Source organism: Protopterus annectens, chromosome 4.part1 (assembly GCF_019279795.1).
Source record: "Protopterus annectens isolate FY-2018-M chromosome 4.part1, PAN1.0, whole genome shotgun sequence".
Classification (NCBI taxonomy): Eukaryota; Metazoa; Chordata; order Ceratodontiformes; family Protopteridae; genus Protopterus; species Protopterus annectens.
The window spans coordinates 306840742-306853212 of record NC_056734.1 but is presented as its reverse complement, the minus strand read 5'-3'; the positions used below and the strand labels follow the sequence as shown (position 1 = coordinate 306853212).

The 12471-nt window shown below is 38.2% G+C and overlaps 1 protein-coding gene across 8 annotated transcripts in view; it reads right to left on the bottom strand.

Moving 5' to 3' along the window:
* Window positions 1–12471, bottom strand: part of LOC122800839 (uncharacterized threonine-rich GPI-anchored glycoprotein PJ4664.02-like) — a 662067-nt gene that overhangs the window by 368493 nt on the left and 281103 nt on the right. For all 8 annotated transcript variants that reach the window (XM_044070146.1, XM_044070147.1, XM_044070150.1 and 5 more), the window contains one exon: window positions 11135–11215. In XM_044070146.1, the coding sequence (XP_043926081.1) occupies window positions 11135–11215 (81 nt within the window). The remainder of the gene's footprint in view (window positions 1–11134; window positions 11216–12471) is intronic.

Below are 12471 nucleotides of genomic sequence, written 5' to 3'. Positions count from 1 at the left end.
TCAGTGCTACTTTTGCCTTCTGTTCATGGACCAGTATATCTGGTTTTCTTGCATCTGTCTTTTGAACTGTTGGTAATGGGTGATCCCATGTGATGTAGACCTCATCATTTTCTATGATGCTTTGTGGCTCATGTTTCCCATGTTGTTCAGCTACTTCTGTACCCTAATGTTTACACAATCCCCAGTGCAACAGTCTTGCCACATTATTATGCCTTTCAGTATACAGTCCTTCTGCCATTAGTATGTCAAAACCAGTAACGAGGTGTGTGATGGTTTTCAGTTCTGTTTTACAACACCTACATTTGTCTGTTTCTCCCAAATGATTAATGGACTTTGCAAACCACTGTGTGCATAGGTCACTATCTTGGGCCACCGATATTAACCTTTCATCTTTTGTTTGAATTTGCCTCTCCTTAGCCATTCCTGTGTTCAGTCCTGATCAACATGAGGTTCTTCCAGAAGTTTTCCATACTTGCAACTATATGTATGTATTTTCCACATTTCTTGTCTTGTCATCTGATCTTTTATTTTCTCTTTTGTTTTTTGGCACATTCAGTTGTCACCTGATTTTTATCTACTGTACTTCTGGTTTGAGTTCCATTCCGGCTTGGCATCGATATGCTTCTGCTAGACTAAGCAGGGAAGTCATCATAGATTTATTCTCCTCATGTTTCATAACTTTTGCTACATTTGCATCATGTGATGTCAGCAGATATCTGTGCAGCCCCATGAATGCAGATCTATACTAGTCGAACCAACACATTTTGGTGCCAGTTAATCATTCCAAAACTGTAAGTTAGGACAGGAAGAGGGAATTGGTTTATAGCTTGAATTTTGTTCTTAGATGTCAACTCTGTTTTCAGGACTAATTTAGTGCTTCTAAAATATTCCTTACAAAGTTTTATTCACATCTGTTCATGTTTTATTGTTGATACTTCATCATTTCCAAAATATTTATATACACCCTCTTGCCTCAAGTTCTTTTTTATCGCATTCTTGGCCCAAACTGATGTTTTCTTGGTGCTGCAGTTTTCCTGCTTTAAAGGCTGATTTTGCTGCACACTTATCAAGACTAAATAACATTATTATATCATCTGGAAAAGGTCGTTACTTGCAGTTGTGCTTTTGCTTCCTCATCTGATGAGCTATACAGTTACAAATCATGGACAAACAGACAATGAGAAGTCTTTGCACTGTGTTGTTTTCTAGGAGCCAAATTATAGCCATGTCATAATCAATTAAGTAGACATCTTATTGGATTAAGGGTAAGACAGAATAGCAGAATAAATAGTAGAGGTAACCAGTACAAAAAAGTCAATGTCCTTATAAGTCATTACTTTCTTAAAGTAGCAATCAAACTACATTTCAATTTATCAGATAGATAGTATTTCTACCATTTTATTGTCAGTATGTTGCCCATCATAATATCATCATAAATTAAGTACATTTTTAAACTATTGAACTGAGATCTTATCATTTTTCTTGAAAAAACTTGTGTCTCACCAGTCCAATCTAACAGTACTTCTCTAACCGTATCACAATTCTGCTATTTAGCCCCTTTCATGGCATTGAAGGCTTTTAAGTGTAGCTGGGCTGAGAGTTGGCTAGTCCAGTCACTCTGCTATCATCTCTCCTGGTGGGTGTATTATTTAAAGACCAATAGGTATGCTTCATTGTCTTCTTTTTTGGTTAGTTGTTTAAGAGGTGAAGCTGTCTCTGGCATGGCTATGTACCTGACCACTGCTCTCCCCTCAACTAATAGTTTGGAGAACATATTTTTCTTTTGTCACAGATGTACTACAAACACACACACACACACACACACACACACACACACACACACACACACACACACACACACACACACACACACACACACATACACACACACACAAAATCAAATGCATACACATTGCTGTCTCTTTATATGGTGAAAAATATTTTGCTCAAACATTTAGGCAGTAAAGGTCATCTAGGGATCCTTGCTGAAATAGAAATATGTGTGCCAATTTAACCACAATCTACACCAATTATTTATCAAAACAAGGCAACAAAGGTATTTGTCCATTAAAATAACCTACTTAAATTAAAATATAAAGCAAAATTCTAGTTTAGTTCTGTTAATTCTTCAAGAATAAAAAAACACAGAAACTCTTCTGTCTCTCATACCAGTTTATATTGAGTTCCAAAATAAACTCAGCTAGTTTACACCTGGCGAGAACCCAGATAGTCTCAAGTCCCTTCAGTGTTTCTTTTCTTCAACAGCACACTTCCCAAAAGTGCTGTTCCAGGAATGAATTCTCCTGCAGGGAAAGGCTACATTCTTGACTAAAGCTAGTGATATGTTTTAACTGTTTGTTGACCATTTATGTAACTAAAAAGCATATACTGTGTGTCATAGCTGTACGGAGCTCCTGTATTGCCGTATATTACATAGTTTAAGTGACAGTGGTATCCCTGCTTGACTGGTGGCTAGTTATTAGTACTGATAAGGTCTTTCTCATAATACATGTCTTCTTGCTAGGTAGTCCTCCTCAAACTACCCAAGTATACAACACTCCTGACTGAAAGGACATCACCCTGAAAAAATTACCTGCTACAAGTCTTTGAAGCCCAACCTGCAATTTGAATAAGGTTAATACCATAACATGTACTAGCACCTTAACACTCTACATATGTATTGTTTCATGCTGCCCTGGGTCTAAAGGCACCTCTAGAGTCCCACCATATTGTGTAACCTAGCTAGATTTTCCCCAAGGATCTTACCTCTTTAACCTACAAATCTACCATGCACACAGTAATTTCATCCGACTCCCCTGCACATAGCCCATAAAATATACCCTGCAGCTCTTAATTAATCTCTACAAGGGGACAATCTATAGCTTAAAAATAGCCCATAAATTTGGTGTAAAATTAAACCAGTAAAATGCAAAGAAAAAGCTACATTTGGAGTGAAATTAAACTAGTACAATACAGTCAAACATATACATTTGGTGTAAACAGAAACAAGTGAAAAGATACATTTGGTGTACAAAGAAAAGAAACAAGTAAGCCCAGGGATATAATTGGAGTTAGTGTTAGCCCCGCTGTGCTCTCCCTCGCTGCGCTCAGACTCACTCTGCTCACTTCCCTGCCCTCTATCCCCACCCACCCCCACTAGTGCTACATTTCATCTATACTCAGCCACTCCCCTCATGCTAACCACCAATCACTGAATCTGCCCCACCCCTGTACCCATTTCCTTCTCTTCCACTATTCCACATCCTGTAAAGCACAGTCTTCCATCTAACTACCTTACAATCACAAACAACACCTCTCATCATCCACCACACCCACCCCATCCCAAGCAGATCTCGCACTCATGACCAAACCCAACCAAAGCATGCCCAAACTACCCAAACCCACATACATACACCTCTTACTATTGCTCCTAGGTGTATCCACCCTCCCACTGCTAACTTCTATCACCAACCACCAACAACAACTTAATTTTATCCACATACCAAGAAAAACTACTTCCACTAACATTATTACAACACACCCTTTTACTCAACTAGTCCCACATCACTACCAAGCCTTCTTTATAAACCACTATGCACACAGTTTACAGCCATCACAGTACTAGTTGTAAACAATTATAAAGAACTTTAAGACCCTAAACAAACGACTCATACTCTATTTTTACCTCAGAACCCAACTCATTAGCTGCGGTGATATACATCTAATCTCAGGCCCACAAAATCTAGGAGCCCCAACCCTCAACCTGAATGATGCCTTACTCCACTGAGACAAATCCACGCTTTTCTTTTTAAATTTAAATGTCAGAAGTATACTAAACAAAGTCCATGACCTTCATGCACTACTCTCCTTTTATCAATCTGAGATAGTCATACTAACAGACACTTGGCTTAAACCAGGCAACCACAACAATGAAATCACTCCACCAGGTTACAGTATACTTCATAGTGATAGAATAGATAAAAAGGGGGGGTGTTGCTATAGTGTATAAATCTCACCTCATCATTGAGAAAGTAGACATTATAACCCCAGACCTCGATAAAGTTGAGCTCACTCTAACAAAAGTAAAACTTAATGATAGTAAACACATCAACATCATAGGATGCTACATCCCTCCAGGCAACAATATCCCCATTACAAAAAAAAAACTCCTAGAATGGATATCTAACTCCCTCCCCCAGGAAAGCATAGTATTAGGAGAACTTAATACTAATTGGCAAAACTGTTCCAGTCATAACCCACTCTCCATTATTAACCTACATGGCCTAACCCAACTCATCATTTCCCCCCACAAGAACAGACAATAGAACCAAACATCAATCTACTCTAGATTGGATACTCGTATCCCACCCATCACTGATATCTCTAGCAGGGTGTCTACCAGACACCTTGAGTGACCACCAAGCCACATTCTTACTCAGATCAAAATTACAACTGACCCAAATATCTACGCACCTAATTAGAAACAAAAAACACTTTAACCTCTCCAACTTTAAAAATAACCTAAAATGTGCAACTGGACCCCCCTTAAAAACCTACCTCTTGATGAAGCTATACTATATTTCAATACTGCCTTCTTAAACACCCTTAACCATCACTACTCTAGATTGGATACTCGTATCCCACCCATCACCGATATCCCTAGCAGGGTGTCTACCAGACACCCTGAGTGACCACCAAGCCACATTCTTACTCAGATCAAAGTTGCCACAACTGACCCAAATATCTACGCACCTAATTAGAAACAAAACACTTTAACCTCTCCAACTTTAAAAATGACCTAAACATGTGCAACTGGACCCCCCTAAAAAACCTACCTCTTGATGAAGCTGTACTATATTTCAATACTGCCTTCTTAAACACCCTTAACCATCATGCTCCCACCAGAACAACAAGAACTAAAACTAAATATGCCCCCTGGTTATCCCCAGACACAAAATCCCTCCTCAAAAAAAGAAACAAGGCCTGGATCAACTAGCTCAACAGTAAATCCCAATTGAACAACAAACAAATATACATTGAACTATGTAACAAAGCCAAAATGTCACCAAAACAGACAAAACATCTTACTACCAAAGGTTACAGGATAAGCACAGGAACAACCTACAAAAATTTTGGGCGGCAATTAACTCTATTCTACAACCAGGTAAAAAAAATATCCCAACCCCAAAAATAGATAACCAAGAAGACATTCCCACTCAATTTAATAAATACTTTACAGAAACCATCCAGACCCTTGCAAACAACCAACCCTATGACAACATCCCCACCCCTGCAAATCCACCCCCACCCCAACTAACAATTGCCCCAAGTTCAGCTTACACCCAGAACCAACCAAATCTATTGAAAAACAACTCTGCAAGCTCAAACCAACATCTCTAGCTGCAGGTAAATTACCTGCTGAATACCTACACCTGGCTACCGAAGTCATATCATATCCTGTCTCCATCCTAATAAACAGATCCATCTCTGAGCGTATAGTACGCAAGCTATGGAAAATATCACATATCATCCCTCTACATAAAGGGGGAACCTCCCTGGAACTCAATAACTACTGCCCTTATAGCCATACTACCCCCTTTTTCTAAAATTTTAGAGAGGGTAATACACAATCAACTAATGAAATATCTCCTAGAAAATAATCTAATAGCAACACAACAACATGGCTTTAGGCCCTTCCATAGCACCGACACCGCACTAACAGAATTCACCAACATTGTCAATACTCACAGAAACAATGGACTCCTTGTATCTACCACCATCCTTGACTTGTCCGAAGCATTCGATATGGTTAACCATAATAAACTCCTTCTTTCACTAGCAACTATAAACCTTACCTCCACTGCCATCTTCTGGTTCAAAAACTACCTAGAGGGAAGGAACCAAGATATTATGTGGCAAAACCAACTCTCCGCCTCCCTACCAATTTCCCTAGGAGTACCCCAAAGCTCCATCCTGGGGTCACTTCTTTTTAACTTCTTCACCAATCAGCTCCCAAACAGCATTCCTAAAGCCTCAATAGTGCGATATGCACATGATACCACCATAACATGCGCAGCCAAATCAATTGACATCCTTCACTCCCTAACACAAGAATACTTTTCCCTAGCAGAAACTTGGATTACAAACCAAAAGCTCATTCTGAACCCAAGTAAAACAAAGCTAGTACTCTTTAGCTCCCACAGAGCCACACCTCCCACTGATTCTTTCTTCATCTCCTCCTTTAACAAGACTGCAATCACCCCCACAAATCATGCCAAACTCTTAGGAGTTGAAATAGATAACCACCTTAGATTTGACCTACATATTTTTATAACCATAAAAAAAGTACATAAAATACTTGGTCTACTCTAGCACAATAAAAAATTCCTCACCGACCACTCCAGAATTACAGTAGCGAGGACTCACCTACTATCCACCCTACTTAATGCCTCCCCAATTCTTACAAATCTCTCCAAATCCAACCTAAGCAAACTTGATAGTTGTTATAATACAACCTCTTCCATCAGAACACATCACTCTGAGTGCCTAAAAAAACTCAATTGGCTAGAACTACCACTACTTCTTCAACTCAATCAACTATTACTAGCCCACAAAATAATACATAACTCTGAAAACACCCCAGCCCTACAAAATTTTTTGCAACCCTATACAACCGCCAGGCCCTTGAGATCTAGCACACAAAAAATCTCCTCAATGAAGCTGGTACGTCTGTCTACAACCACTGTATAGCAAAAACCTGGAACTCCCTTCCTGCCCACATAACTGACAATTAATCCCCATCACAGTTCAAGAAACTTGTTAAAACTCACTTTTTGAATAATCAACTGTGCTACTGTATCCCCCCTGGCTAATGTCTCATTAGAGCACTTCACCTAACTTAATTAACTCTGCTAAGCCAACCAATCATAGTACTGTACCCACTTAGGACTGTTAATCTACTGCTCATCCCATCTTTCCAGGAGTTAGGGAAAACTACCCAAGCAATGTTGTCCTTTCCATAAGCAACAAAAACCAGGAGAAGACATATTGTAAATCAATTTGTTATCCTTCTCAACTAAAACCAGGCAAAGACATATAGTAAATCAATTTGTTATCCTTCTCAACTATAGAGAGCATCATCTGCTAGACAGGGGTCCAGGAAAGTAAATAATGTGGGAAGAAATAGCCAGGGAATTGTTATGGCTAGGCTTGTATAGGCCCTAGGGCTGATAGCCTAGTACCAACCTATGAACCTATGAACCTTATTCTACATCTCTGCTTTTACTCTGAGAGTAAATCTATCACAGGAATCCTAAACTTAGAAATATCTTCTAATATTTAATATTATATTGTAGAGAATGATTGTATCCTATCTGTTAGTTAATATGTATGTCAAAGTCTCTTCTATGGAAATTGTATGTCAAAAGTCTATCCTTAAAACTATAGTTTGTAAAAAAATTGTTCTCTTGGAGCTTTTCTCCTCGGGCCGCCACTGAAAATGGACTTATAATCCAGTTGGACTCTCCCGGTTAACAAATGTAAAATAAATACAATAAATAAATAAATTGGCATAGCCTTCCTTTTATGTAATAATCTAATCTGGTAGCTGGTTCTTGCCACAAATGGTTAAAGGGCCCTCTATCATTCAAAAAAATGCCTGTTTTTCTAAAAGAAGATCACAATATTTTCTTTACAACAACACTTATGAAAGAATCAATTTAACACACCATATCAGAATATTATATACAAAATTATTGATACTACATCAGTACATCAATGCTTCACCACAGGGACAAAACCCAACATACTTTATTACTATATAAATGTGTGTGTGTTTGTGTGCGCGAGTTTTCAGTCAAATGAGTTAGACCATTCCTGATTCAGTCAAATGAAATGAAGTACAAAACATTGACCCAAAATTGCCAATACTACTATGTATGTGCCAAGCAGTGACCTCAGTGCATAGAAAATAAAAACAGAAAACATTGTTTATTGCAGGTGGGGATGGCCTTCCTACATCTCCATCCCACTGGTAATTATATAGACTAAGACTGCACAGTTCTTGGGGAAACAACATATTGTCCATCTCTGATAATCATCCATCATCCAGTTTTGCACAGCTGTTGACAACTGACAACCATCTGTTTTGTCAACCAAATTCTGTCAACCTGTCTTTTGACAAAAACTACAGATATCATCTATCTGTCTATAGATATAGATATAGATAGACATACAGATATACATATGTGTATGTATGTGTGTATGTGGATACCTGTGCTCATTTTTGAGAACCGATCATTTCTGTTTTTGAGGCTGGAAGGAAGCTGGATACAGGAGTACACAAATCTCACAAGGAAACAGTGAGAATACGCAAACTTCAGAAAGGGATTGTGGTTTGGCTGTGGTTAATGCTTTTTTTTTTGTACTATTTGGTATACATGTCAAAAACTTAATTTTGATAGTAAGGTACTGGTAATACAATACTGATATAAAAAAACTCTCCAAATAAAACATTACCCACTTTTTTACATGTACAGAGTATTTGAGGCTTAACTGGAAGATAAGCACTTTTTTCTCTACAGTAAACAGTGGCAGCCAGTAAATGTAATATATTATATATTTACATTTTTATCAGAAATGTCTGTTTGAGCGAATCCACTTTTGTGGAAAGCCAAGGAAAAGACTTCTTGTAAAAATATTTATGTCCTATAATTAGGAGGATGTATTAAAAAGTTCTAAGCCCAACCAAAAAGGAATGATGTGGAGCCCTGAAACTTACAAGTTATTCAACATATTTTCCCCAAAGTTCAACACACTTGGCATATCCTGTCTGAAGTTTCTGTAACCCTGCCAAAAAAAGTCTGACATCTGGTCACTGAAATACTGCTCCCCTGCTGCAATCACCTCTGAATCACTCAAAAATAGCATCCTTTCAAACTCTTTTTAAGGTTTGGAAACAAGAAATAGTCAGATGGAGCATGAGCTGGTCAGTTGGGAGGATGGTCTATGCACTGAAACCCCAATTTTCTCAAAAAATCCATCATTTTGCCAGGCTTGTGAATAGGAGCATTGTCTTGCAAAAACAGAACAACTTTCTGTAGCTTCCCTCTCCTTTTTTTATGTCTCCTTCAACTGGCACAGCAAGTTACAGCAGCATTCTACATTAACTGTTTGGCCTCTTGGAAGATAGTCAGTCATTGCAACACCTTCCTGATCCCAAAACACTGTTGCCATGACCTTTCCAGCTGACGTTTAGGTCTTGAACTTCTTTGTTCTTGATGAACCTGAGTACTGCCATTGCATGGACTGTTGTTTTTGCCTCAGGATCATTGTGGAGTAACCATGTTTCATTATCAGTAACTAGTTGTTCCAAAAAGTTGGCCCTGGATTGAAGAAAATGCTGCAAAATCAACTACTTGTCTACTTGACATCTTTTCTCATCGGCATTCAAACATTTGGGCACCCACTTGACTGACAGCTTCTGCATATCCAGTTGCTCATTGATTATAAACCCAATACATTTCCTGGAAATCTGTAATGTCTCAGCAATTGTTTTAGTCAATATTTGCTGATCTGCCAAAATCAGGTCATGGACACAGTAAACAGTTTCAGGAGTTGACACTGTTTGAGGCTTCCCAGACATTGCTGTATCTTCGGTCTCAAAATCTCCACTGTAAAAGTTTGCACACCACTTCTTCACAACTGAGCAAGAAGGGCACTTGTTACTCAATGTTTGCATCATACATTCATGGATTTCCATTGGAGTTTTCTTCTACAGAAGTAGGAATTTCATGAAGGCTTGGAGTTCCACACTTGAAAATTCCACATTTTCTGTTGAGATGGTTCAATCAATGTTTTGAAAAAATGTCAAAACAAAGCATTATGATTCTGAAAATTGGCACTTTAAGATGAAATAACCCCCCTTTTCAGCTACAAAGGCAAAATAACACTCACAATTTAGAAAGATGGTTGGGCTTAGAACTTTGCAGCACCCCATATACTGAAGTGATTAAACGGGGTTGAGAACAGTCATTGCAGTAGTAATGTTGAGAAATTAAAGTAAGGCAGACTTCATTAAGGTAGCCTGGTATAGAATATAAACAGATCATATTTGAACTGCAGTTCAAATAAATTTAGACATGCAGAAAAGTGTAAGCAGCATGAATGATGTAAATATAGTATCTATGATAGCAAGATGACTGTAGGGTACATCGTCAATAAATGAACTGTCTGACAGAACATTTAACCTGGTTATACAGCAGTGACAACATATGAAGAAAAACTCTAATAAAGGCATAGATACAAAAAAACAATAGAAACATGTTCCAGTAAATGACTGTGTAAGGGCGAGGTAAGATTACAGACAGTTCACAAGGGGAAGCCGTGCATCAAGGTAATTGTTTAAAGATGCAGAGCAGCACAGGTTATAGGGAAGGAAACTATTTACACCATCTTTAATACTTCCAAATCAGGTTATTTTATTACAAATTTTTAATTAAGCATTTTGGCATATTTCTTAGATTTATAAATCTGATTTCAAAAGGTAGAAAATCCAGATCTATATTACATTATCGAAGTTTCAAAACTTTGAATTTGATATGGTCAACACCATATAATCAAAGTTTTGAAACATTGAAAATGTAATAAAACATAACAACCTACAAAAACAAACCATTTAAACACTCTAAGCAGGGGGACTGCGCCCCACCCCCACCCCCCGCTACTTAAATATACCAACTCTGAGATCGCACTACAGTGCAGAAAAGGGAAATCTTCCCTTTCCACACTGTACGGAGATCTCCATTAAAAGTTTCAAAATTTCCATCATATGGTGTTGACCATATCTGATTCGAAGTTTTGAAACTTCAATCTTCTGATATAGATCCGAAAATCCTGCATGGTGGAAAGATAACAAATGAGGAGACCAATGCAAATCTATTTTTCCCTTAATAAGAAGTCAAACAGGGAGGCAAGGAAAGACTGAATGTCCTTAGATAATGCATTGGAAATCAGAGTAGGAACATTTAATATGAAGAATAGATTATGTCTGTCTCCTGCATTTTTAATGCATGGGTAATGACCTTAGGCAAACAACCACAAAAACAGAAATTAATTAAAAGTGAAATATACGTACTTGCTTGTAATGTCAAGAGTGATGTAATTTCTGGAGTGAATGATCTCAGAGTTGTTGTTGTTGTTGTTGCTGGTACAGGACCTGTGGCAGGAAAAAAAAAGTTATATTCTTTGTTTAACTGATATTCTTTTTCTTTTGTTATCTATGTCAAAGAGAAGTGAAAGGCTAAAAGAGAACGAGAAGGAAAGAGAGAGAGAGAGAGTAAATCTAACATGAAAACTTGATATCCCAGCTTTGCAAACAAAAAGGCAGGCATGCAATGAAAAATACTCTTATATAATCATGCAAGTAAAACACTTTTTCTGTATCAAAGGGTAGAACTAAATTGGATGTAAACACTTTTGTATATAGATGTACCAGTAAAGAAAGTTGTAACAAAATGTACAAAGAATGCTGTCAGTATATATAGAAAAAAGCAATGAGCAACAGAACACTTGAAATTCTAATGCAGCGCTGATACAATGTATCTATACACGAGAATTAAGCAGAGTTAAAATACACAAAACTGGGGGCTTCATCCAGGTCACTTTGAGTAGGGGGATTTAGTGTTGACTTTGGAGTCAGCATACCACCACATGCAAACATGGGGCTGCTCCCTTGCTCCAATTCCCTTCCAGATTCCAAAGGAAATATAATATGGAAATGTGTGTGTGTTTCTGGCATGTAGATGTGTGTGTGTGTGTGTGTGTGTGTGTGTGTGTGTGTGTGTGTGTGTGTGTGTGTGTATGTGCGTGTGTGTGCGTGTGTGTGTGTATGTGTGTGAGCATGAGTGAGACTGATGCAGAAGAAAGGTCTGACTGACTAATTCTATTGCAACTCTTGCCTAGTAAAGTCCGTTGGAGTCAGTGGTAGTTCACAAGATTGATATAGGCATCAGCTACAACTCATCAGGATAGAGGGATTGATGACACAGGTGGTACCAGTGTTTGATTAGTGTCATTAGTACTCAAAAGACCAGATGAAGGGAAGATGAACAATGTCAAGTTACTAATTCTGGGGGCAAGATGTGGCTCAGTCTGCCACCTTAATGACCAGCACCACTAAGTAGGTTACCAATGTGCATATGGCATGCCATTAAACAATGTATGCATTTCTGATTTGGGAATGATGTGGTGGGAGTGCATACATCATCTCCTATCAGTGCAGTGATTGATAGTCTGCTCATCATCTGCAAGAAGGGATTAGGAAGGATGGAGTGGAGACCTTCAGGGATCCAGCAAACTTAATGATGACCTTTAAAAAGGAAAATGAATGAACTAATCATGTCACCATAAAGAAGCAAAAGACCATGGGGCAATTGTTCAGTTTGAGGATGCATGGCTCTTCCCCCTGGATTA